The 27,311-nt window shown below is 39.8% G+C and overlaps 1 protein-coding gene and 1 pseudogene across 3 annotated transcripts; one reads left to right on the forward strand and one right to left on the reverse strand.

Moving 5' to 3' along the window:
- The first annotated feature begins 231 nt into the window (after positions 1 to 231).
- Positions 232 to 17,695, forward strand: CMC2 (C-X9-C motif containing 2). Of its 3 annotated transcripts, XM_070398153.1 has the most exons (5): positions 232 to 364; positions 5,033 to 5,063; positions 6,557 to 6,669; positions 10,716 to 10,787; positions 17,311 to 17,695. In XM_070398153.1, exons 3-5 carry the CDS (start codon positions 6,589 to 6,591, stop codon positions 17,395 to 17,397), a joined length of 240 nt encoding a protein of 79 aa, XP_070254254.1. In that variant the 5' UTR covers positions 232 to 364; positions 5,033 to 5,063; positions 6,557 to 6,588; the 3' UTR covers positions 17,398 to 17,695. The 3 variants fall into 3 exon arrangements, with proteins under 3 accessions (XP_070254254.1, XP_070254253.1, XP_070254255.1); XM_070398152.1 differs by lacking the exon at positions 5,033 to 5,063; XM_070398154.1 differs by lacking the exons at positions 232 to 364; positions 5,033 to 5,063 and adding an exon at positions 1,307 to 1,457.
- An 8,149-nt stretch (positions 17,696 to 25,844) lies between these two features.
- On the reverse strand, positions 25,845 to 26,480 carry LOC138997346 (small ribosomal subunit protein eS8 pseudogene; annotated as a pseudogene).
- Positions 26,481 to 27,311: the final 831 nt, after the last annotated feature.

A 27,311-nucleotide genomic window follows, 5' to 3' on the forward strand; every position in this document is an offset into this window, starting at 1 on the left:
GCGGCAGAAGTGAAACTCGGCGAGCCCTCACGTCGTTTTTCTCAGCAGAGAATATTGCTTAAATGCAGTTAATCTCAGACACGACATCTGACTTGTTGGCTCAGCTCGCTCTTTAGGCTTCACCGTGCCGCTGTGGGCTGGCTCCCCCTTCAGTTCCCCAAAAATGGGCCCGTCCAGGCCGGGCGGCGCATGCGCCTCAGAGGAGGCGAGCGGCGGGGGCCGGCCCAGCGGGTCAGCTGTGGAGGGCGTAGGAGCGTTCTCCTTGCGGAGCTCACCCGCTCTGGCGCCCCGGCCAGCGGGACTTGGGGTGAGGCGTGCTCGCTGGTGAATTCCGCTCCAGCTCTTCAGGTGTGGCCGTGAGGCGGTGAGTCTTGGGAGTCGGGGGGTTCAGAGGAGCGCGCTCTTTCCGACCGCGGCGCCGGGGGAGGCCGCGGGACACCCACCTGTCCCCGCTCTCGAGCGCCCCTCGGCGTCGCGTCCTGTGGGGACTTTCCTGTTGCCATTAGAGGTTGGGACCTGGAAGGCCCGGTCCTCGGGGCGGCCGTCGCCTGGCGCCGGGGATTTTGTCAGAGTCGCCACAGGTGCGTCCTGAGCCGTCCGCCCGCAGCTCTGGCTGAGGACCTGCTCGTAGCTGAGGGCAGGCGTGGCCTCGAGCTTTCACTGTCCTGCCGTCTCTCCCGTCGCTCTCGAGCCTTCTGACCCAGCGCGGGCTTCTCCCTTCCCCGAGCCTCTGCGTCCACGCCTGAAAAATGGGTATAAACCCGTTGCATCGATTGTGAGAAGGGAGGTCCTTAGCACCGTGTTTGACACGGCGAGCGCTCAATACGTTGCATGATTATTGCTCTTGATTATGTAGTTTAGAATTTGCCTGTAGAAGATAAAAGCCTGCAAAGGCGCATCTCAGCTGCAGTGAACCTTGGCACCAATCCGCCTTGCGATGGGACAGTCCCGTGAGATCCCCGTCAGTACATGGTTCAGGGGATGCAGCCGTCCATACCCCTTCCATCGGGCGTAAAGATGACCGTGCCCCTGGTTTCACAATGGGCGCTGTAAGTAAACCCGAGTTCTGGAAACCTTTGTGTAAAACTTTAAACGGATAGAAGAAGTTTGTGCCGGTAAAGGAATTTTGTTGTGACCCCCTTTTGGATCTCCTTTCCTATACATACAGGCTTTTGCACTTGTTTAGTTGATTTTAAATGAGCCTTATTTCCATCCTTAAAAAAAAAACAAAACACACCACTATGTTGAGGTCTGAACCAATTTTCAAATCTATGATAATCCTAAACTCATCATTCAGCAAACAGTTATTGAGCAAATAATTGTTTGCTCAGTTGTATACTAGGTGCAGTTATAAGGATATTCCCTCATTAGCCTGTGTGTTCGTTGGGGTGTATGGACTAAATCCCCTCCACTTCTCCCCGGAAATTCACCTGATGTGGCAGAGCGCTCAGCACCTGGTAAGTGCCGGTACGTGTTCAGGGGAAGCTACAGCTTGACCCATTCCTTAGGAAAGGATGCGAGGAAGTTCGAGCCCTGCAGTCAGTCCTCCCTGAGCCCCGGGGTTGCTCTGTTAGCGGAGGGGCCCGGGCTGTACGTTGGGCATACCAGTCACTTACCAGCATTTGTTTAGATTTGGTCACTTTGCCGCTGTGATAAGTACAAGTAGGTAGGGTAGGTGGCCTACTGTTATCTGCTGTGTCTGCTACCTCTGCTAAATATGGTGCATTATTTAAAATGATAGTTGGAGAAGTACTAATTTAACTAATTCCAGTGCTTTCTGAAATGTGGGCTTTAAAAATAATGTTTTAGAAGGCTTTAAATACTGGTTTACAGGTTTTTCTGGAGAACAGATTTTTTCAGAGATTTTTGTGGTCCTGCTTCCTGCTTGTTTTTAAAGTGACATTAGAAATTGCAACTGTCGTGTAAATTTATTTTTGGTGCAGCCACACAATAGCAAGATCCAAAGAAAACAAAAGTGGCATTAAAATAATGATGGGTTTTCAAACTCCTTGTAATTATAGATCTGCTAAATGGTGTAATTGGATGGCTTACTCCCTTTTCTTTATTAGTTATGTATTGCTTACTCTTGGTTTATTTATTTCCTGAAATGGTGCCACCTGGTGGTTGACATCTTCTATCATAGAATGCTCATTAGGAATATTTTACCTCAAAAGTCTTGGTAAAATAAGGTAAAGGAGTACATATAATATGACTAATTTTTATATTGTCAGTGAGAAAACCCTACTGCTTCTGCCCGCCCAGGTTACCCCAAATAAAAGTTAAAATTTCTTTTTATGGGCCTATTAGCCAGTTTACAAAAATATCAAATTGTCACAGCTGAACAATTTTAAAAATTTCAGCTCACTATTTTGGTATCAATGTTTGCAAAGTTGAGGAAGTGGGTAGAGTTGGCATGGGGAGGGGAGTTTTGTAGTTGTGACAAGTTAGCCCTTCTGATGTTTTCTAAATGTGAGTGGGACTGAAGTTTTGTTCTTTAAATGAATAATAATGAGCTTCATCCCCCTCTTTCTCACTGCAAACATCCATGCTTGAAGGCTTATCACAAATGAATATTCCGTTCCCCTTTGTTTCAGTGGTGCAGCTGATGTTCATAAGTACCTTGGCACTACCCTTTTGAAATTGTTTTTTTGTATTCCTAGTAGTAACAAGTGTTTATCATTTGAGTGTGAATTTGGTTTTTGGAATTGGCTTAAAGTCATTTAATTGTGAGCTTAGATTTGAGAAGAAACTTAAGAATTTAATGCCAGAATATACTCTGTGACATCCTTAATTGATGTAGCCAGTCTCTTTTGGGCACGTTTGGACAATGACCAAGAGCTTCACACAGCATGGCATTTCATTGTTGGACAGCTCCATGAAGATGACTGTCTGTAATTTCCACCTTTTGATTCTTGGAAACACCTCAGAGTAAATTCAGTTCAACCTTTTCTATTTTGTGACAAAGCATTTCAGATATACAAATAATACTTTACATATGTCACACACACTGTTCACTGTTTCAGAGAGTCTCATATATGTTATTTTAAACCTCATGACAACACGGAGGTATAGGTTAAGAGTTAATTCCCTTTTAAGAAAGAAGAGACTTAGGTCTTATATCAAGTAAATAAAGTGATATAACTTGTGAATAACTGAGTCCACAATTTTTGCTTTCAAACCATTTACTCCCATCAAATCCATTGTTTGTCCAACTTAACCAAGTTGTATCTTTTATCGGTCTCCTCTATTGGGGATTCCCCTACATTGGTAAATATTGCCATTTTCATTCATGGTTTCCTGTTTAAATCTAGTGTCGGAACCATCACCATTCTGAGCACTCTCCCCAGAAATATTCAAATTGTAAATATTCTGGATATAGCTGATCAGGATGAGTATAGTACTGCTCTTTTTCTTGTTGTAGACAGACTCTATTTCTAATAATATTACCAGTATATTGACTTCTTTGGAAACTAGGCCTAGAATTAGTGCCTGTTGAACTTGTAGCCAACCAAAGGCTCTTTGGGAAATAGTAGTTTTTCTAACTGAATTTATTTCATTCACAAACTACTGGGAAGGTATGTCTTTTCTATTTTGAATGTGGGGAAAAAAATATGTTGTGTAAGAGATTAACTGCTACTTACTTTGTAACTGGGGCTTAGTTTTGCCATGGAAATGTGGATAATGTATATTTTGACCCACAAAAAGGCAATTTCTTATGATTCATCTGAATTTTAAAAGGTACTTTCTATAGTTATTGGGAAGATTATTAGACTTGTGCTTAGCACATAGTGTTTTAACAAATTATTTTGTACATTAATAATGTAGATACGTGCTTATGGCTTTGAAGAAACTTTAAAAATAAGCATTGGCATATATGTTTAGCTTTTCTTTAGTTTATAAAATTACTTTGAGTTATACTAGGGTTATTAGAATAGACTTTAGAAAAATTTTTTGAGAGAGAGAGAGAGAAAGAAAGAGAAGGAGAGGGAGCGATGGGAGAGTTGGGAGAGATGAGATAATGAAACATCGATTGGCCACCTCCAGGTATGTGCCCTGACGGAATCGAACCAGACCTTTTGGTGTACGGGACGATGCTCTAACCAACAGAGCCACAGCAGCCAGGACTAGAATAGGCTTTTAAAGATAACTAGTGGAAGGTATCAGCACTTATTTAAGTGTGATCTAAAAATAATGGCATTGTTTTATGGTTAAACTAGAGGCCCGATGCACAAAACTCATGAATAGGCCTTCCTTCCCCCAGCTGCCAGCATTGGCTTCCCTCCGGCACCCAGGACTCAGGCTTCCCTTACAGCTCTGGCTTCATCCAGAAGGACGTCCAGTCTAATTAGCATATTACACTTTTGTTATTATAGATATTTCATGATACTCATTTGTGCTTATATACAACATGCATGCATGTTTTTATCTCTGCAGCCAAGTGTCTTCTCAGGTGTTTACTATGTCAGTTAAAAAAGTCATTTTAGTAAATCATAAGTTTGTTTCTGAACTGTAAAAGCACACATTTGAGGGCTGATTGATAGATATATGCAAAAATACTTTGTTAAATATATTTATAAAACATTAGAGACATTTGCTAGGTGACTAAACTATGCTTCTTTCAGAAGAAATAAGTGAAGCAGAAATCACTTAACTGATACTGATACTATACATAACAGTGTAGTGTTTTAAATCTGGCTTTTTTCATTTAGCTTAGTGCTTTTGAGGTTCATCCACGTTGGCACATGTGTCAGTTAATTTATTTTAATTGAGAAATAGTATCCCATTGTGTAAATATACTACCTTTGTTTATACAATTACTTGGTTATTGGACATTTGGGTTGTTTCCAGTCTTGACTATTATAAATAATATGAAAATTCACATACATATCTTTGTGTGGATATACAGGGTGGGGCAAAAGTAGGTTTACAGTTGTACACTAATAAATAAGAATAAACTGTGTTTCATGTACTCACAACTGTAAACCTACTTTTGCCCCACCCTATACATTGTGTTTTCATTTCTTTTGAATAGATTCTTAGGAATGTAATTTCCAGGTCTTAGGGTAAGTTTGCGTTTAACTTCTTAAGACACTGCCAATTATCTTCCAAATTGTCTGTTCTGCTTTACATTCTCCAGAGCAATGCATGAGGTCTATTTTTTCCACATTCTAACCAATGCTTGGCATTGTCTGGCTTTTTGATTGTAGATGTTCTGGTGGATATGTAATTATATCTCATTGTGGTTAATTTGTCTTTCCCTAATGACTAATGGTGCTCAGCATCTTTTCATGAGTTTAATTAACTAGTCCTATACCATCTTTGGTGAAATATCTATTCAAATCTTTTGTCCATTTACTAGGCCCATTTAAAACATTGGATTGTTTGTAAGCATTCTTTATTTTATTCTAGATATAAGTTCTTTATCATATATGATTTGCAGATATTTTTTCTTAGTCTGTGGCTTGTGGTAGATTTTATATTTTTAGAGCAGTTTTAGGTTGGCAGCCAAATTGAACAAAAGTTGAGAGGTCCCATATACTTTTTGCCTCCACACACTCACAACTTCCCTCACTATCAACATCCCCCAGCAGAGATTATATGTTTATTACAATTGATGAATGTAAATTGTGGCATGTCTTTTAATTTTCTTAGCAGTGTTTTCAAATTGAGAAAGTTTTTAATTTTGATGAGTTTTTACCAATTTTTTTCTTTCATGGATTGTGCTTTTTATGTATGTAAGAACTCTTTGCCCAATCTAAGGTCATAATTTTCTTTTATGTTTTCTTTCTTAGAACTTTTAAAAGATTAAAGCAATTAATTGGTTCTTCCTTTCAGTAATCTTTTCTGAGTTAAAAAGAATTGGTTTAAAAAAGACAATAGGTGTATAGTGATACATAACTGTAGTATACCTCAATATAATGCTTTTCCTTTGACTGTGGCTGCTAATTTTCTTTGTGAATGAACCAGTTAAACCAATTTTAGGGATTTCAGCTTCTTGTTTTCATGGTAATAATAGCATTTTATGAGTATATCTGCTAAATTTAAAAAATTTATTTCCCATCTGCTTGTTGTTTCTTTTCATTGGTTAGATTTTCCTAGCCAGATGTTAGGAAGAAAGCAGTCTATATTAATTCACACTAATGTGAGATGACTAATTTTCCCTTTAACACTCTCAGAGGAATACACATTTTTAAAGGATTAATAAGCCAGTTCTCTTAATTGGTAGAATTTCATCTGGACAAAATGAGTTGTAATCAGTTTCAGGAATGTGGGGCTTATTAACATAGGCAAGCTGTTTCTGCTTGAGTGCTTATTTCCAGGATCGGCTCTATTGAGGAGTCCTGCTTTTTTTCTGAACCTGCATGTTCTCTAAACACGCCTGATAAATTACTGAATCTGTTAAATCTTTGGATAAGGAACTTGAGGCTCAAGTTTAATAATTTGCCTAAGGTCAACATTCTTTTCTGATAAAGGTTCTTACTAAAAATATGAAAATAGTTTTAGGTCACATTAACAAATAAAGTCACAGACATTCAAGACACTCTTGTATCCACAGGTTGCTCTGCTGTGCTCCATCACCTTCTAAAGATGCATCCTGACTTATCTCCACACTTGCACACTGAAGAATGCAACGTCTTGATTAACTTACTTAAGGAATGTCACAAAAATGTAAGAGTTCAGAAAAAATATCATAAAGTAAAAATGAAGCTTAGGTACAACACACTGATGTAATTTAAATGTTATGTCCACTAATGGAAGGGAACAATAATGTCTTAGCTTAGTAAAGACTAGCAACTGATGCTGTGATTTTTTTATAAATCACTTCCTTTTATGATTAGTAAAAATTAAGGATCAAAGTTTGTTAGGGATCTTTTGAAATAATATGTATTAGTTAGAATCCATATTCTTACAATAAAATACTTTTCCTATTTACAGGGCACTAGAACAATATGTTCAGCTCTGATTCTTCTGATTATAATGGAATTAATCTAAGATTTTCTGTTCCTTGATGTATGTCATTCTGTGTTTAAAGGAAATTGAAACATTTTTATAATTAGATATTAATAAATTTAAATTATGATTGGCCTAATTTGACAGATTTACTTGTTAGTAGAATGGAAGTAAAATTTCATGGTTAAAACCAAAATAGAAAAAGCCCATTTTTAGAATGCATAAGTTGAGCTGATATTTTTACAGATGTTGAATATGTAACTTTTTCCATTTATCACATGCATGAGACAGTTATAAGCATCTTTAACTTTGCATGATGCATTATTTTCCTCATGATATTCTTAAACTATAGATAGACCAAATTATAATAGTAGTAAGTGTGATTTAAATGAGCAAAATTTTAAGACTGAAAGTAAGGTAGTAAGTAAAAGCCATGACCTGTGACGTCAGGTATTTTTACTGGTTCAAAGAATGTTGTTGATGATAGTAGGCAAACTATTTTCAGCATATATTTAAATCAAGAATTGATATTGTATGTCTTCTTAACTTTAGCTGTTGTATGGGTAGGTTGTAGTATCTCATTTGGTTTTAAATTATATTTCCCTAATGGTTGATGATTTTGAGTATCTTTTCATGTGCTTATTAGCTTATTAGCCATTTATATAAAGTCTTTTACCAGTATTTTAAAAAATTGAGTTCTTTGTCTTATTATTGAGTTGCCCGAGTTACTTTTATCATTGGGCATACAAGTCTTTTGTCTGATAAGTGTATTGTGAATATTTTCTCCCAATCTGTGGCATCCTTTTTCATTTTCTTAAGAGTGTGTTTCGGAGAGAAATTGTAAATTTGATGAGGTCTAATTTACCAGTTTTTTTGTTTTGTTTGTGTTTTTTATGTTCTAGTGATCTTGTATATTTCCTGGTCACAAAGATTTTCTAGTTTTTCTTTTGGAAGTTTTACATTTAGGTTTGTGATTCATACCATGTTTCAATTTTTGTGTATGGTGTGAAGTATGAGTCAGTTTCTTTCCCTATCGATACCCAATTATTCCAACATAACTTATTTATTACTTATTTATTCTTTCCCCACTAAATTACCTTGGTGCCTTTGTAAAAAATCAACCAACCATTTGTGAGTGGGTCTATTTCTGGGCTCTCTGGTCTTTTCCACTGAGATAATATATGTCTATTCTTAACACCAGTTAATTCCAAAGTTATCTTACTGAGGCCGAGTGGTCCCCTGACTATTTTGTACTCTTCTCTGTCTTAATTTACTTTCCACACTGCATCTAGAGTGATCTCTCAAATATAAGTTTAATCATTATTCCACATTAAAGGCTCCTTTTGTAGAATAAAATATTCCTTTCTTACTTTGTCTTCCAAGATTTTCATGAAACTGGCCTCTACTTATCTTGTGGCTTCACCACTGTCCTATACCTCTGTTCTCCCCCTCATTCCTATGTGTTCTTTCTGCAGTTATACTGGAGCATGTTTCTGTCTTGTAAGCCTTTGCACTTGCTTTTTCCTTTGCTTGACTTAGAACCTTTCTTATAATCTTCACTTCCCATGTGCTATACCACTTGTCATCTTCTAGGTTTTATTCAGATTAATTTATCATTTCCTCTTCCTTTTCTTCTTTCCTGGCCTAGATTCTCTTGGGATAATCACTCTGCACTCCAGTAACACCATACATAATATATTTCCTACTTTATGGCAGTTGTTCTCACACTTTTTGGTCTCAGGATTCCTTTACACTTAAAAATCATCGAGGACCACAGAAAACTTTGTTTATATGAACTATATCAAATTAATTTAGAAATTAAAAAATAATTTCTTTAAAAATGATAATAAACTCATGTTAACATAATTAATTTTCATAAAAAGCTCTTAGTTTCCAAAAAAAGAGTGACATTGCTTTTGCATTTTTACAATTCTTCTTAATGTCTGACTTAATAGAATACAGCTGGATTTTCATACCTGCTTCTACATTCAATCTGTGATGATGTTACACTTCATGTAGTCTCTGAAAAATTGTACTGTACCCTTGTTAGAGAAAGTGAACAAAACAAATAAGATCTTTGATTATTAGGAAAATAGTTTTTTACTTTATGCATCTCCTAGAAAGGTCTTGGGAACTCCTAGATATTCCTGGACTATACTTTGTAAACCATTGCTTTATAGCAATCACTTCATTATTTGTCTTCTCCCTTTGACTATGTGCAATTGAGAGTAGGGCCCAGGTTCACCTTGCTTACTGCCGTATCCTTCTAGTGCCTGGGACATTGTCTTCCAGACATTGATTGGTTGATTGATTCAATCAATTGCTTAGCCAGTTTAGTTCTCTAGAAATAGACCTCAGACACTAGTGGCATATGCTATGTGTATAAAAGAGAATTGTAGTACATGGACATGTCTTTTACCAATTCCACTAGGCATTTTAGGTTTTTCACGAATGTCACAACAGTATAATTCTTATTTGGGCTCAATATTGAGGTAAAAACAAAAATATAAATTAGTTTTTTCTTGTATTTTTAAAATAAGATGTATGTTTATGGGATGGAATAAATGTAAGATGAACTATGAAATATTGCCTTGCATTCTAAAAGTCTAATCCTTTCTGTTATTTCTGCTTGACCAGAGGGGGTGTGAAGCTGCATTGTCCCTGCTTATTTGTATTTAAGTATTTAGGAAAAATACACAGGAAGTATTTATTTTGAAGAGGTCATTAGGTACCAGTAGGAGCTCTTAGCCTATCTTAAATGCTTGCCAGAAAAACTGACTATTTTCCAATGTGGACCAGAAAAGCACATTTAAAGTGGTAATGAATTAGGAAAAAAAGTAATGGTATGAGGCTTAGCTTACTAATTATGAGTTGCCTGGTTTTCATGAAAGTCTTAATTAGAAAGAAAAGGAAAAGATGTGCTTATTTACAACTACAAGTTCAGCATTTGTGGCATTATTATAGGAAATCACCATGCTCTCCAATCTATCCTTAAAAACTGTGACATGCAAACACACTAGATATGGCCCTAATAAAATTCAGCTTCTTGACTTCAGTCTTCATCTTAATCTGCTTTGGAACACACTTTTTGCCATGATAATAATTATAGGACTTGGATCCACTAGAAGATATTTATTTTTGCTTTTCAAACCAAGCAGACTGAACTTCAGACATAGATTTCCTTATATGTGTTGTGAATTAGTGGCTTATTTATGTGGCCCATACAGGCCATCTAATAACTGTTATGTGTTTTGAATTTATTTTGATAACATTTTGAATGGAGTCAAGTGAGAAAATGACTTTGGCACCAAGCATTTATTTAGTAGCTCTTCTACAGGACAGCATGTTTGCTAGTGAAGGAAATTCATTGTGTTAATATGGCCACACTGCTTTTTGACATTGCTCCCTGTAATGGAGAATGGATTATGCTGTGATTTTAACATGCCCTTTAAAGAAGGAGGTATTAGGAAATAAAATTGTTTTCACACTGTCACTCTGAGGTTTTGGCAAGTAAATAAACTTCCTGTTTATCAAGGAAAAGTTTTTTTATTTTTTATTTCTAACTATAGAGCATTTATCCCACTTTTTAGGAAGGCCAGGATAAACCTGTTTATTTGTATATTTTATACTTGGGATTTAATTATTTGCTTATTAACAAGGTGACACATTAAACTCATGCTCTAAGAATAAGCATTTAAATTCTATGTGCCAGAGACCATAGCATAATATGGGATGAAATATTTTACCCCTTTTCTTCCTTTTAGCACAGCATTCTGAAATTTTTTGGTCATTGCAATGATCTTGATCGGGAGATGAGAAAATGCTTGAAGAAGGAGGTAAGAAAAGTGTTAAAAGGATGGAAATCGTTCAACAATAGAACAGAACATTTTAAAACAATATGATATATTACTGCTGTTATTAACTCCCCCCTCCCTCCCCAATTTTAGTATAACAGAGTAAAATAGACTTTATATGTATGTCTATAACCTAGGGGAGAAATGAAAGCCTCTTCTGGGGACAATTTTAGAATACCACTGTTGTTTGGCATGCATATAAATGAAACAACTTCCTTTTTATAATCCTTGTAATTCCTTTGGATGAATTTTAAAGTTTGGGAAATTGACTTTGTATGCTATATGATTGTCTAACCTCTATGCTATATACCTGAAACTAATAAAAAATAATATTGAATATAAACTGTAATTGAAAAAAAAATAGATGCAATGGTAAAAGAGGATTCTCTTAATTGGAATTTGATCTATAATGGTCTTTGTTTAATTTTTTAAAAGTTTAGGAAATTGAATCTCTTTTAAACAAAAAAGACATGTCAGTCAGCTATTGGCTACAGGTAATTAAAACTCTCTGGACCTTGGTTTCCTTATATAACACTAGTAGCCCTGCTCACGAATCCGTGCGCCAGTAGCCCGCTGCCGCCCTCCTGTATCTCTCAGCCCACTGCCCCTCCCTCCTGTAGCTCCCCCGCCTCATAGCTTGCTTCCCTGCCCCCTCTTGTAGCTCTCTGCTGCCCGATTGTAGCTCGCTGCCCCATCCTCCTACTGATCTGTGATCTGGTCATTACGTAGTCGGTCGTTACGTAACGACCATTTGCATATTACGTCTTTGTTATATAGGATGGTGCGGCTGGACTTAGGCTCTTGACAGCTTTAAAATTTTGAATTTCCTTATAATTACAGACAGTTCTCGGGTTACATCGGACTCGACGTACATCGTTTCGTGGTTATGTCGCCATCTCCCATCTATATATATAAAAGCCAAGCAACCGAAATGACTGGTTGCTATGACGCATACTGTGGCAGCCAACTGGCCCGATCGCCCCTCCCAACCTCCCGTGGCTCCTCCCCTGACTGGCCCCGCCCACAACCGCCCCCACCCCCATCCCAATCAGGGAGTGGGGCTGGCAGCCAACCTCCTGTGGCCCCTCCCGTTGGCCAGCCCAGCCCTGATCGGCCGGATCTCACTCGTGCACGAATTCGTGCACTGGGCCTCGAGTTTATTTATAAAAAAAAGTTTCATCATTTTGATGTATGTACATATGTGCTTTATGTTTTTTTATTATTTATTTACCACAAGTAAAGGTCAGGAATTGTTATCTTTCTTTTAAATATTTTTTACTCTTTCACTTCATTATTGCGGTGTTGTGCTCCATGCGAGTGACATAGATGCTTATGTATGTGGGTTCTAACTTATGGCGGAAATCGCATTACGTCACGCTGTAGGAACGGATCTCCCCCGACGTAACCTGAGGACCTGCTATATAGTATATATAAGCCATAGGGATCTAGTTTGACTTATTTGGAAAGACTAATTTCCTGAACCCAAATTCAGGCTAAGACTTGAACTTGGACACATAGTCAAAATACCAAATTCATTGTATTTTTACAGGTACTGCTAACCAAGCAAAGTGCATTTTAAATCTTCGAAAATTAATTTAATGTTATTTCTGTTTTTTACATCAGATATTTTGTCTAGAATCTTTAAAAATCTATAACTACTAAAAATCTGCCTTCCAATTTTCTGTATCTTTGAACTTTCCCCCCCATTAGCCTTATATTGAAAGATATCCTATGTAATAAAAGTTAATTGTCCCCTCAGGAGTTCAACCGCTCGCTTTGATGTGTGCTGACCACCAGGGGTCGGTGTGTAACAAAGGAAGGCCCTGGCCAGCAACCAGGGGAAGGAAGGCCCCGGCTGGCAGAGAAGGGCCCAATTGGCTCTGATTGCTGGCCAGACCTAGAGACCCTACCTGTGCACAAATTTCGTGCACTGGGCCTCTAGTTATCCTATATAATAAAAGGCAAATTGACCAAACGACAGAATGACCGGTCACTATAACAGGCACTGACTACCAGGGGACAGACACGCAACACAGGAGCTGCCCCCTGGTGGTCAGTGCACTCTCACAGGGGGAGTGCCCCTCAGCCAGAAGCTGGCTTTACAGCTGCCAAGTGCAGCGGTGGTGGCGGGGTCCTCTTCTGCCTCCGTGGCAGCACTAAGGATGTCCGACTGCCAGCTTAGGCCTGCTCCCCACAGAGAGCGGGCCTAAACCATCAGTCAGACATCCCCCAAGGGCTCCTGGATTGCGAGAGGGTGCAGGTTGGGCTGAGGGGACGCCCCCCCTCCCCCCAGTGCACAAATTTTGTGCACCGGGCCTCTAGTTAGATATAATATTTGAAGCTCTCCAGCATCTATCTTTATGTTTATATTTTCTACTTTGTTTTTTTTTGTTTTTGTTTCTTCTTCCTGAAATCCCTTTCTAAAGTGTCTTTACTGTTTGAAGAACTTTCCAGAGTTCTGAGTTAAGGGTGATAATTTTCTTTGTGAACAAACATGTACATATGAAGTGTTTTAAACTGATTTTTGAAAAGAGTTTTTCCTTATATGCAAAGGCTCATTTAGATGGAAACTAAACTTAGGGCTCTGTTCCTTTTTTAATAAGGTTATGGGAAAACTAGAGGCCTGGTGCATGAAATTTGTGCACGGGAAGGGGAGGTCCCCTCAGCCTAGCCTGCACCCTCTCCAATCTGGGACCCTTTGGGGGATGTCCGACTGCCGGTTTAGGCCCAATCCCGGAGATTGGCCCTAAACCGGCAGTCGAACATCCCTCTCACAATCCTGGATCGCTGGCTCCTAATTGCTCACCTGCCTGCCTGCCTTGTCACCCCTAACTTCCCCCCTTGCAGGCCTGATAGCCCCTCACTGCCTCTGTGTGCCGTCCTGATCGCCCCTAACTGCCCCCTGCTGCCAGCCTGGTTGCTCCTAACTGCCCCCTCTACTGGCCTGGTCGCCCCCAACTGCACCTCCCTCGCCAGCCTGGTTGCCCCTAACTTCCCACCCCCCGCCGGCCTGGTTGCCTCTTACTGTCCCCCCTGCTGGACTGGTTGCCCCCAATTGCACCCCCTCATGGTCCCCCCGCTGGCCTGGTTGCCCCACGCAGCCTGCTATTCAGTCATTTGGTCGTCCCTCACTAACCCCCTGCTGGCCTGGTCGCCCTACGCAACCTGCTGTTCAGTTGATTGGTTGTCCCTCACTAACCCCCCTGCCAGCCTGGTTGTAGGCAGCCATCTTGTGAGGGTATGATGGTCAATTTGCATATTACCTCTTTATTATATAGGATAAAGTTCACACTATTTTATATGTTATTTAATTGGTACAGCTGTTTATTTCTCACATGCTTTGTGTAGAACAGCTTTTTTCTTTCTTTTTTTTAAAATATATTTTATTGATTCTTTACAGAGAGGAAGGGAGAGAGATAGAGAGCCAGAAACATCGATGAGAGAGAAACATCGATCAGCTGCCTCCTGCACATCTCCTACTGGGGATGTGCCCGCAACCCAGGCACACGCCCTTGACCGGAATCGAACCTGGGACCTTTCAGTCCGCAGGCCGACGCTCCATCCACCGAGCCAAACCGGTTTCGGCGCTTTTTTCCTACATTTAGATTTTTTTCTCCTTATAGTTTAACAATTTTCCCATTGGTGATTAGATCATATAAAATTTTCTTCCGAGGTAGTCCTAAACTGTTAGGGACTACTTGGTAGAATGTTGTAGAATCTACAGTGTAGATACTCTTATTTTGTTTAAGTTCGTTTTTATATAAATTTCAAATGTTGTCCTTGATTTATTTTTTAACTCCTCTGTGTGGTTTTTATGTTGCTTTATTACTTGATTTGTAGACATTTTTCTGTCCTTTCATCCTTCAATCCTCTGAACCCATGCTCATTTGTTTTCTCTCTGCTTTTAATGCTTTCTAGTTTACCATTTATTGCTTCCAATGCTCTTTTCCAACTATTTCCTTGATGTGTCATTTGAGTACTTCATTCCTTGAAGCTTTTAACTAGAAAAAGGATCTGGCCAGTTTTGTTGAGCCTGTCTTTGTTGTTGCATGCTGCTTTTGTTCATTTATTGAAATAATCACTAATTTTACTTCTGTAGCATACTCTTTGTCCCTCTTACTTGTGTTTTGTTTGGTTTTGGTTAATTGACCTTCCATTCTATCTGTGTTATTCAATAGAGTTTTGTGAATAACATTATATTCATCCTTTTCTTTCTTCTTTTATTCAGGGGCCATTTTGACCCCTTTGGAAATAATCTTAACATGTATTTTAATATAGGCTATATTTTAATTTGCTCTATGCTTATTTTGTTGGTTCACTACAAAGTATTATCTTCAGAACTTTTACTCTTAAGACCCTCCTCCCAGCCTAATTGCTGGAGGCAACATGTGATTAAAAATATCAAGCATTTTTCTCAGGGCATCTATCTATCTATCCATGTTCTGGAGGCTTTTTTCCCCCCTAAATTTTATATATATATATATATATATATATATATATATTTATATTTGATTTCAGAGAGGAAGGGAGAGGGAGAGAGAGACAGAAACACCAGTGAGGAGAATCATCAATTGGTTGCCCCCGTCTCCCTCCCCCCCCCCCGCCCCCCCCCCCTCCTCCCTTCCCCCTGCCCACATGCCCCACACTGGGGATTGAGCCCGCAGCCCAGGCATGCTCCCCAACCAGGAATCTAACTGTGACCTCCTGGTTCATAGGTCGACACCCAACCACTGAGCCACGCCAGCCAGGACCCTTAAATTTTTTAAAGCAATAAAACACACTTTTCCCTTAACAATCTTAAGAGGAAAATTAATGTATGGCAGGTAAAAGGAATGGTTTTCGTTAAAGGGACCTATTGCTTCATCTATAATTTGAAGATGCCCTTTGATGGGGAAGAAAAAAAAGTTTGAAAACTATCATTCCAGGACATACGTTAGAACCTTTCAATCAAAACTTTAGACTTAGAAAACTTCTTAAAGATTATCTAACCCAACTCCTTATGTTTGAAGTTCCTGGACCAGAAGATAAAGTAACTCAACATCAGGAATCGCCACACCAGGAATCAGGGGAGGGGATCAGGTCAAGTCCTTGGTTAACTCTATCATTAATCTTTTGTTTCTGTGACCTCTTTCCATTTCTCTTATCTCCTAAAAGATTTTGATGTCCAACAGTTCACATATACTCAGTTTTCTCCCTTCTGCCTATGTATTCTTCATTCACCTTTAAAATATGTCTGTATTAGTATATATATTTTAAGCCTCTACATATGTACATATAAGAGCACTTAAAGTCAAATTCCTCTGCTTTAAATAAATGCTTTTTAAAGTATCACTCTCTGTATTTCCTGTTATTTATAACCTACTAGCCAGATCAGAATACTAGGTTGAAAACATTTAAGGTTAAAACTGCATTTAGATCCACCTGATTACAGAAACATAGAATTTGGGGAGAATTTGATTCAGTGACTTACCATGATGAAAAAATCCTGGGAAGTTCAGCTGACTATAAGTTTCTGTATGAATCAATAGGATAATATGGTTGCTAAGAACCAGTTACTCTTTAAAAAAAAGAAAAATATATATTTTGTTTATTGATTTCAGAGAGGAAGGGAGAGGGAAAGAGAGTTAGAAACATCAATGATGAGAGAGAATCATTCAGCTGCCTCCTGCACGCCCCCCCTCTGACGGGGGATTGAGCCCACAACCTGGGCATATGCCCTAACCGAGAATCGAACTGTGACTTCCTGGTTTACGCTCAGCCACTGAGCCATGCCAGCCGGGTGAGTCGGTTAACTCTTGATAATATTTATAGAAATGTAATGTGTCCAGGTCATAAGAACTAGTAGTCCATTGTAGTCTACATCTGTCAGGCTACTTCTAGAGCACTGTATTTAATTCTGCTTGTGACATTTTTTTTAAGGAGTATTGATATTAAAGTACTTCATAAAGGTGCTTTATAGAGAAGATATTAGAAGGCAGAAGCCATGTTCTGTGAACAGTTGTAGAAACCAGTGATATTCAGCCTGCAAAAGAGATTGTGAATGGGTTATCTGTAATCAGATATTTGAAAGACTATAACTGGCAAGAAGAAACAGAGGACAGTGGGATAATTTACTGGGAAACACTGGTTCAACATAAAAAGCTTTGGAAGTTATTCGAACAATAATTAAGTAGCTCCTTATAACTAGAAATATTCAGTCAGAGGTTGGATAATTAGATTGTGAGCTCCTGGAGAATAGGGACAAAACTCATTTGTCTTAAATATTTACTGAATTCATATTTTGGGAGGAAATTAATTCAGTAAAGACTTAAGCATCTGTTAGGATGTGGATACTGTGCTGGAACTTGTACTAGATAGCCTCTAAGGTCACTGTTTTCAATCTCAGATTCAGGGAAGTAAAAGAAGAGTTTTGTCAGCAAAAACATTATTTTTATTCTGCAAATATTTAATTGATATAAATGGTAATATAATCTACTCTTTTCTCCCCCTTCCTTTTATTTTTCAGTACGTGGAAAAGAGGACCAAGAGCAGGGAGCTTGGCAATGCGATGCGAAAGAGACTTTCAAATCCTCCAGAGGAATCTGAAACATAAATTATATTATCGCTGGATGCCTTGGCTGAGAGAAGATTTGAAGACGCTTGGTTGATAAAACCAAAGGAATCCTATCTCATTTGGTCTCCAGAATCCTTTGAATAGCAAGTGACCCATGAGAAATCGAGACATGGAGAAATACAGAAACCCTGGATTCAGAATATTTGTTGGGCAGAGCCTTTAGTACTCTGATTCCTTTACCAACACACCTGACTTTTAATATGGTTCTTTCTTTTGCCTGCAGCCATTTAACATTTGAGTAATTTATCACCCTCAATAAAATAATTGATTTTTATCATATTTTCTCTGTTCTCTTAGACTCTTCTGGAATTAGGGAGAAATGGTCCCATTAGACTTTCCCTTTTGAAAACATGGCAATTCTAGAGCTTAAACATTGAAGATACAAGCTATGGCTCAGTGGTTAAGCATCGACCTGTGTATCAGGAGTCACGGTTTGATTCCAGGTCAGGGCATGTGTCTGGGTGTGGGCTCCATCCCCAGTAGGAGGCATGCAGGAGGCAGCCAGTCGATGTTTCCCTCTCATTAATGTTTCTATTTCTTTCTCCCTCTTCCTTCCTCTTTCTGAAATAAAACATCAAATAAAAAAGATACAAGCTAAGGCAAAAAGAGCTTGAGGAAATTCCCAGCTGTGTTAGCTATATGAAAATGTTGTGACTTTCTTGTTCTTAAAAGAGCTGTTTTCTAAAAGGTTAAGTGTTTAACATTGATAAAATTACTTCTAGTCAGGATTGAAGTCTTGGTGGACTTTGGTTCTTATTTTGTTGGATGTGCCCACCCTGGATGCCAGTTAACTCCTGGGCATTAACTTTAGGCCAGCATACCTACTCTTGCTGGGTACAGGGCTCTTCTTCCCATACTCACTTTTCAACAGCATTCTTTTTGCCTGGTGTTTCTGAGACCTGTGAGAATCTGAAAGTCAGCAACGTCCAGCCACATGACAGCATGGCTTGATCTTGTCAGATAAATTGTCAACAGACTGTGAACTATGAGCTCCTTCTATTGGAATCTTTGTGTTCAGCTTGAGGCCTTGTTGGTGTCAGTGTTTAATAAGTGATTTCCGTATCACAAGAGGTGTTCAAGAGGCTGGACATTCATTCAGTGAGGTGGTTATGTGGTAGGCAGTTATACAGACATGAGCAGAGCAAGGATGGTGGGCCAGGTACAGAAGATCACCAGGATGGAAAGCCCCAAGTGCCTAGCAACAGACAATTGTAGGGTGGGACGTCACCCCCAGGGGGAACTTTTCTTCCCCTATCATATCTCTGATCATGAGGTTTGGACCCCCTGACCTTTCCTCCCTAGAGATAATATCTAGGCGTCAGCAATATTCCAGCTCCAGGTCCAGAAAAGCAGCAAAATCAGACCCCTGACCCCGTGGCTGACCTCAGGACCAGCTGCATTCAATAATGACCCCCTGCCCTGGTGCCAGCCATTCAATCAATGGAGACCACAACCCTGAAAGGACACACCTGGAAAATTGCTGAATATTCTATTGAGATCTTTCCCTGGAACCTCCCCTAAAATTTCCACCCTTAAAACCCTTAGGATGGAGGACCCAGTTTGCTCACGCCTTCCTTCCCAAGGTATGCTCCCCAGCTCCAAGGACCCTTCCTTACCTCTATAATTTGTTTCCTAAGTCCATTTATTTTAGGAATTGCTTCTTCTACCTCTGATTTATCAAATAAATGTTCTTTTACTGTCTTGGCTCTGAATTCTTTCCTAGCCAGAACCCAAGTACCTAGGTTGCTGAACCCAGGATAGGTCTGACCCCTCTGATCAGACACCTGGTGCTGTTCGCCACCTATAACAGTTACACAGGATAACATATTTGAAGGGTTAGAGGAAGAAGCAGAATTAATTCTGAGGTCGCTTTCAAGACTGAGGTTTACAAATATTCAGTTGTGTTTCCCCTTCTCCCTCCCTCCATGTCGGCAGTCCAGGTACAGAAATGAGACATTTTGTCCTTAGAAGCTTGTAGTACTGACAAGTTGACTATTACAGTAGTGTAGTAAGTGACATGATTAGGTAGGTGTCATAGAAAACAGGGCATCCATGCCCAGCCTTCAGGAAGAAGGAGCCAAGCCAAGAAAGCTACTTAGCACAGGTGACCTTTGACAAATGAAGTGAAAATGGAATACATTCTGGGGAACATCAAGTCATTAGGCATGACTGGAATATGAAAACTGTTGGTGGAGGAAGATCAGAAATGGCTTTTAATTTTGGAATTTTTTCTGCAATGCTGTGGTGACCAGTTGCAAATTTTAATATGGTGATTTGGATTTGTAGAGGGCTTAGGAGAGGGATATGTTTAAATTTGTATTTTTAGTAAGATTTTCTGGTTGTAGTTTTGTAACTGGACAATTAATGGGTCTATGCTACCTGTCACTACTTGAGCCAATTCAGCAGAGACAAGGTTGAATCATATATGAGTATTCCAATAACGCTGGCGGTATGGGAGAGCAGCAGGTCATCCACAAAAATCTGCTCTGTAGCCCCCCATAAGCCAGCTGCTTTTATAGAGTAGGAAAAAGATTACATGGGGAATAGGCAATGCGGGCTGGGGTGGGATTCCATTGTTTGGGCTGAGCAACAAGGTTGTTAATCTTTCCGTGGTAATAGGCAGTTCTTGTATGAGAATGGACCACATTCCAAGGTTGACTCCCAGGGCCCCAGGGGCGTACAACTCCCAGTGAGGTTAGAATGTCCTTTCTTAAACCAATACAAGGCAATCATGATTAATAGAGCATGATTAATATTTCCCATAACCATAGCTAGTCCCCAATATTCTATTTTTGTCCCTAACAGTTTGGAGAATACACCCAGGAGACCAATTAGATTTTGCCCTAATTTAGGTGAAAAATGAGGGCCTGAATTAAGTGTCTTGTAATCAAGAGCAGTGACTAGTTGAGGGGAATCCATATATATATATCTAATAGGCTAAGTGTCCTTCCCTCTGTCTGGGTAATGATGGCATGTAGCAACGCCCGGTTTCCTCTCCTTAGTGACCACTAGCCTCCTTGCAGTTTCTTCAGCCCAGGAACATGACTTGCTTTATAGCCAGGTGGAAACACTTTACACTGTAACCACATGTCTGAAGCGTTTTCCATGCTTCATCTCATTTGATCCTCACAGAAGCCCTAGAGTAGGTAGATAGGAGACTTGATGGAATCCTATTTTCTTTTCATTAGCCGGAAAATGGAGATTTAGAAACTTGACCCGAATGAAAAGAAGTAAGAAATGGTGGACCTTGAAAATGACTTCAGGTTTTCTCACTGCGCAGAATACCCTTTGTTCTCCCTGCGTGATCTACAATAATAATCTGCTTCGTGTTGATATTTACTGCTGTGTTGCTGACAGTTACCTGAAAGAGAAGTTGGGGTGCTTCACTGGGCTGGAAAAAGTTTAGCTAAATCAGGAAGCAGGTCTAATTAAGCAAGTTTATTCTCTATATATAAAAGGCTAAGTTGACTCGCGCATGCGCGATAACATATAATACTCTCACTGGCGCTAATCACACGCATGTGTTTCGATCTGTCCTTGTTGATCTTGAATTTCGTTGACACTTCTATTATAGAGAAAGGGGAATAGCAATCTTAAAATATTTCTTCCAATTAATTTCCTTTCAATGTGCACAAATTTGTGCACCGAGCCACTAGTTTGAATATAAAATCAGCATGACTGACAAAGTATGGGATATAAGAAAAGTCTAGGAGGTCTCAGGCATTTGATTTGTGCTTTCCTCCTGCTGATGCCCTGCCCTGCCCTCCCCTGATGGGAGGGGGACAGGAGGAGTGTGGTGTGAAGTGCTGAGTTTGAGGTGTGTGGAGATGGCTTTTATTCTTCTGTGTACTCAAAGGTGGAGCTTATCAGAGCCGCCGGATTGGAACAGACTTAGGAGACAGCAGCATGCAGATGAGAGCTAACTGTCGTTAGTGGTCCGTGAGAGTTTTGTAGAGCAGAATGAAGTTTTTGGGCCACTTGATTTTTAAAATTATATAAGTACTACATTTTTATGGAACATTCAAACAATTTATAAGTTTTACAGAGCAAAAGGTATCCTTTATATCCCAGTATCACGATTTCCTAGAAGTATTTATAATTGACAGTTGGGTGGGGCTTGACAGGTTAGGAGAGGGAGCCCCAGGTACAGAGGAGGAGCAGACATAGAGGTAGAATGCAAACCATAGTGAATGGTGCCACAGATTACCAAGGGGGTTACAGAGGAAGGAGTGTCACTGCATCAGAGCTGAAGTGGCAGTTGATTGGCCTCCTCTGTCTTCTGTGACCTTAGAGCCCTTTGGTGTTGTAAGGAGTGGGTGGGAGCTGAAGTGGAGCTGGAAGATATAAGCACATTTGAAAAGACTTGGCTCTGAAGGGAAGGACAGTGTAGGATTGAGAGAGGGTCTTACAAAGTCAAAAGAAAACGGAGAGTGCCACATGGAAATGGCCATATTTTGAAAGAATGTCAGGAAAGAGGGAGGGATTAATTTATTGAGTGAAATCTTTGAGGATGCAGAAATGGATGAGATTCAGGGCCCATTGTGACAGTGATAATGCTTTTTCTAGAAAACAAATTAGAAACTGAACACTTGAAGCACAGTAGGACATGCAGAATATTCTTTTCAGAGAGCTGTAAATGCCTGTTTGTGCAGAATGTAATGCTGTTTCTTCTACAAAAAATGAAGAGCAAGGCTCTCTTTCTGCCCTCTGAGGACCAAAGTCAGATACACTGTGTTCACCAGTGATATGCCTGTAAATGTTTAATGACTGGCTTTCAAAAACAATGGCACTAATTTGTAGCCTTTGCCATTTTTTAAAAACTGATTTTTAGAGAGGAAGGGAGAGAAACATCTATGTGAGAGTAGAACATCAATCAGCTGCCTCCTGCATGTTTCCCAGTGGGCATCGAGCCTGCAACCCTGGCAAGTGCCATGACCTGAAATCAACCAGCAACCCTTTGATTCACAGGACGATGCCCAACCAACTGAACCACACAGGCCAGGTTGCATTTGCCATTTTCTATATTGTAAATATTCCTTCCGGTGCTGTCACTGAAGGTGTAGTTGGGAAGAGGTGCCTTAGTAGGCTCTCCTGAGCTTCCACCAGCTGACTCCAGCCTCCCATGGCACACCACTGCTGTGCAGAAGGAACTGCAAAGAATCATCAAGTCAATTGCCCACTGATGATGACCTTTCCCACCTCTCATGTTTTGTCAGTTGAAAGCACCTGTAATATAAGATGTACACTAAAGAAATACTGTTGTGACTCGTGTGACAGAGCAGCTGTAGTTGAGGACTCCTGGAGTTCAAAGAGCCTCCAGGGGTATGTCATTTTTGTGGAGGAGTGAATAACCATATGCCAGGTGGATTAGGAAAGAAATGACACCGCCTGTGCCATTATGGATGGTTGGATTTGTGCCCTGGCAGCAGAGTTCAAGAGCTCAGACACCCTCAGCCCTCTTCTTTATAGTCACATTACCTTGATAGCCATCTCAAGAACTGTTGGGACCTGCAAAAATGGGTCTGGGCTTGTCTGTAAGTTGTTACCTAGCTGTATGACTTCTGATAGGGTGCTCAGTCTGGATTTCAACTCTTGTTTTTAAAAGGAGATTGTTGGACTACTTTACTGTTTTGTTTACCATTGAATCCTTGTTATCTCAGTCCTAAGCTCTAAATAATCAGTAGGAGGTAACTTTGTGTGCAATAAAAGATGCTGTGACTGTAAAGGCAATTTGACCTGGGTTTTTGTCGTTTTGTGTCATTTTCTTTTAAAATTTCCACCCCATCTTGGTCTCAGCTTCCTGTCCTCACCTCTCTCACTGCTGTAGGGTGCCATCTTTACTAACATTGGTATATCACATCCTTCAAGAGTATTGAGGCTAAATTGAAGCTCACAAAGTCCCTCTCAAAACTTCTCTCCTGCTCCTGTCTGGCCTTCCTCCAGACAAACCTCAATGCTGCCAGGGAAACACCGGCGCACACTATTGTTCAGGTCTTACTCTCTGAATACTCCAGGTGTCCTTAATCCCTGTAGAATAATATGCACACCCAAGACCTTGGCAGTATGAGGCCCGTCTGCCTTTTTAGATCCTTCTAGGAAGAGAGTTTGGGAAAGAGAAAGCTGAAGCATTGGGAGCAAGGGATAGAGTGGAATGAGGTGAGAGGAGAAAGGTGGGCAGGGGCCTTGGGAGCCACAGCAAGGAACCTAGGTTTTATAAAGCTCTCTCTGGCTGCTGGGTGAAGAATAGTTATGGTTAAACTAATTCAACCCAAGTTTAGTTACTTAAAAATTTTTAAGCCTTAGGTTCCAAATCTGTTAATGACAGATAATATCAGTACTTATCACGTAGGTTTGCTGTGAGGATTAGTTAAGATAATGTATGTAAAGCTTTTAGAAAATTAACTGGCACAAAGTAAAGGCCCACTCAGTATTGTTCTTTATGAGTGCATCCAAATCAGAGTCTTGGAAACAATGCCTACAATTTAGTAGAATGCATCAAATCACTTGGGGTGGTCTATTTGGGCAGGGACCCAGCACAGGGAATGGGGGATTAAAGGGTAAGGAGCTTGGAATGAGGAAAAGGGAAGGGCCTGGCTGCTAGGCCTTAGAAACTCACCGTTCCCTAGCTCCCTGTACATCCTTTCTTTTCTAGAATAAGCAAGTCACATTGCCCAGCTGTCTGCATTTCTGTTTTTATTTCGTTAATCCTCACCTAAGGGTATTTTTTCCATTGATTTCTAGAGAATGTGAAAGGGAGGGAATTTGGGTGGGAGAGAGAGAGAAACATCAATGTGAAAGACACATGATTGGTTGCCTTCTGCAAGCATCCCAACTTGGCGGGCGAGCAAACCTGCAACCCAGATACATACCCTTGACCAGAAATCGAACCCAAGACCCTTCGGTGTGTGGGCCAACACTCTAACCACTGGACAACAGGCTAGGGCTGTCTGCATTTCTTCCCATTGTCATATCATGACCTGGTTTAGGTAATGTTTCCAGTCTCACCTACTGTTCCCAGCCCACTGTGGATCAAAGTGAAATCTCTCTAGATCAGAGTTTTCTCTCTAGAGCAAGCACACTTTCCTCCTGGTGATTTCTCTCTCTCTCTCTCTCTCTCTCTCTCTCTGGTTTTCTTTTAATTTATTAGTTATTGCCACTTGTAACTGAGAGCACTTCCCTGAGATGGCTTTTGTACTGAAGTTTTTGAGAACGGTTCCTATTTGTGATCTGTTATATTGAGGAAGTGTTGATGGGACATATTGTAATATTGAATATGACAGCAAAATCTTAACTCTAGAGCAAAGCCATTATGAAATTCTCAGGACATTTGCCTTCTACACCACTCTGCAGGTGAGGCATTCTGTATAGAGCTTTAGACCTAGTTCCCAATATTCCAACAGTGCACGAGGGTTCCCTTTTCTCCACATCCTCGCCAACACTTATTATCTCTTGGCTTCTTGATGATAGCCGTTTTAACAGGTGTGAAGTGATATTTCATTGTGATTTTGATTTGCATTTCTCTGATGGTTCGTGATATTGAGCATTTTTTTCATGTACCCATTGGCCATTTGTATGTCTTCTTTGGAGAAATATTTATTCAGTTCTTCTGCCCACTTTTAAAAACCGGGTTTTATTGTTCTTGAGTTGTAAGAATTCCTACAACTATATATTTTGGATACTAACCTCTTATCAGACATGGTTTGCAAATATTTTTTCCAATTCTGTACATTGCCTTTCACTTTGTTGATTATTTCTTTTGCTTTGCAAAATCTATTTAGTTCGGTGTAGTCCCACTTGTTTGTGCTTCTGTTGCTTGTACTTTTGGTGTCATATGCAAAAAATTGTTGCCAGGACCAATGTCAAGGAGCCTTTTCCTTACATTTCTTCCCCTAGGAGTTTTACAGCTTTGGGTCTTTAAGTTTTAATTTGTTTTTGTTCATTTTTGTGAGTGGTGCTAGAATAAGAGACTTAAAACACATAAGAACCAAATGCAATGTATGAATCTTGTTGGATTCTGATGGGACTAAATCAACTGAAAAAAGACATTTGGGACAGTTGGAGAAATTTGAGTATGATTGGGTTTCAGATGATGTTAAGAGATTACTGTAATTTTATTAAGTGTGATATGGCATTGCCATTATGTTTAAAAAGGTGTCCTTATCTGTTAAAAATGCATTATTGAAGTATTCACAGGGGAAGTGATAGATATGTGAAGTTTACCTTAAAATACCAGGAAACAAAGTGAGTGTAGGGGGATTAGATGAAACAAGATTGACCATGAGCTGATACCTGTTGAAAATGGTTCATAAGGATGTATTATACTTTCCTCTCTTCTTTAATGAATATTTGAGAGTTTCCATAATAAAATTTTTTTTTAAGTCCTGGATTTTTTTTTTTTTTAAGAATAAACACCTTTATTACATGAGTTAAGGTAGGAGGGAAGAGGATTTCTGGGCCTTGATTTTCCTCAGATAGAACTGCAGCTCCTTGCCCTCCAGCACGTAGCCATCTGCTTGGCCACACTGGCCTGGTCTTGAAGCAATGCATGCAGGAAGCTTGCCCTGTTGGAACTGCTCCTCAAGAAGACTGCTGATTTTGGCATTCCTTTTCCTTTTATTGTATTTCTTCTGAATTTTCTCTGATCGTTTTTTGTTTAAAATATCTTCCTCCTCAGGAGTCAGCTTGGCCCCCTTCTTGCAGTCCAGGGGCAGTACTTATTGGGACTGTACCACTGTCAGTATGGTGTGCTGTCAATGAGCACGATGCAGTTCTTTACTAGGGTCTTGGTGCGGACCAGTTCATTGTTGGATGCATCGTAGGTAACATCAACAATCCTTGTTTTGCCATACAACACTCTGAGCCCCAAGAGAAGTTGCCAACATCCAGCCTCAAGGCTCGGTACTTCTTGTTGCCTCCCCGCACTCGGACTGTTTGTATGCGGCCGGGTCCAATCTTAGTGTTGCAGCAGGGCGTCCCAGCTCATATTTTCACTTTTTGTGGTAGGGCTTTCTCTTGCCTTAGGTCGTGCTGTGCTTGTGTCAGTTGTCCCGAGAGATACCCATGGCTTGGTGCTGGCTGGAAAGCAAGTCCTAGATTCTTAAAGTCAAGAAGCAATTTCATCTAGCAATTTAACTTGTCATGAATATGTTCTCTTCTAAGAAGAGGACTCAGAACTATTGGTTGTTTTATTCCTAAATGCTTAATGTTTATTTTGATCTTTGTGACTAAAAGGGCTCTGGGTTCTTCTGCTAAAGACAAAGGGCAGCCTTTTTTAAAAAATGAATGTTGATAATAGAAATGCTGGGAGCATAATAGGAATATGTTCAAAATATGATATATATGCCCACATTGAAGCTTACTCACAACTATTTTGAAAGCTTTTTTTTTCACCCTAGGTCCTTATTTTCCATGACAAATTCACATAAATCCACAATGTCTATTTTAGATTTTGTTGAGAGTCAGAATACTAGCATGGTCAGGAGTTTGGAATCAGGCAGACTTATATTCAAATATCCCAACACTGTGACCTGTGAACTGTCGTGATTCACTGGAGGATTTACTTAAATTTACTTAAACTCTCAGAACCTAAATTTCTTCAACTGTGAGGGGCTAATTATAGTACCCATCTCATAGCATTATGATTAGAATTAAATGGTTACATTCACATGTGAGATTTAAATTATGTTCTTGGGGTACTATGAATATCCATAGAATCGTGTGTGTGTGTGTGTGTGTGTGTGTGTGTGTGTGTGTGTTAGAAAACCACTAGAAACTTAAGAATATGGCCATATGAAGACAAATGCCTTTTGTCTGCCTTTAAAACCCCTTCTCAATCATGATATATAACCACCTGTGTCAGAATAAGGAATTCAATCCTCTGAAGTGAATTTGTA

The sequence above is a fragment of the Myotis yumanensis genome, unplaced genomic scaffold (genome assembly GCF_028538775.1).
Source record: "Myotis yumanensis isolate MYYU_CA2020_CCGP unplaced genomic scaffold, mMyoYum1.0.hap1 SCAF_18, whole genome shotgun sequence".
Taxonomy (NCBI): Eukaryota; Metazoa; Chordata; class Mammalia; order Chiroptera; family Vespertilionidae; genus Myotis; species Myotis yumanensis.

Bases quoted from the DNA above. Each gene is read 5' to 3' on its own strand.
- CMC2 (XM_070398153.1), top strand. From the start codon at position 6,589: ATGCATCCTGACTTATCTCCACACTTGCACACTGAAGAATGCAACGTC. The intron at 6,670-10,715 runs GTAAGAGTTCAG...TCTTCCTTTTAG, and splicing joins TTAAGGAATGTCACAAAAAT to CACAGCATTCTGAAATTTTT. The intron at 10,788-17,310 runs GTAAGAAAAGTG...TTTATTTTTCAG, and splicing joins GAAAATGCTTGAAGAAGGAG to TACGTGGAAAAGAGGACCAA.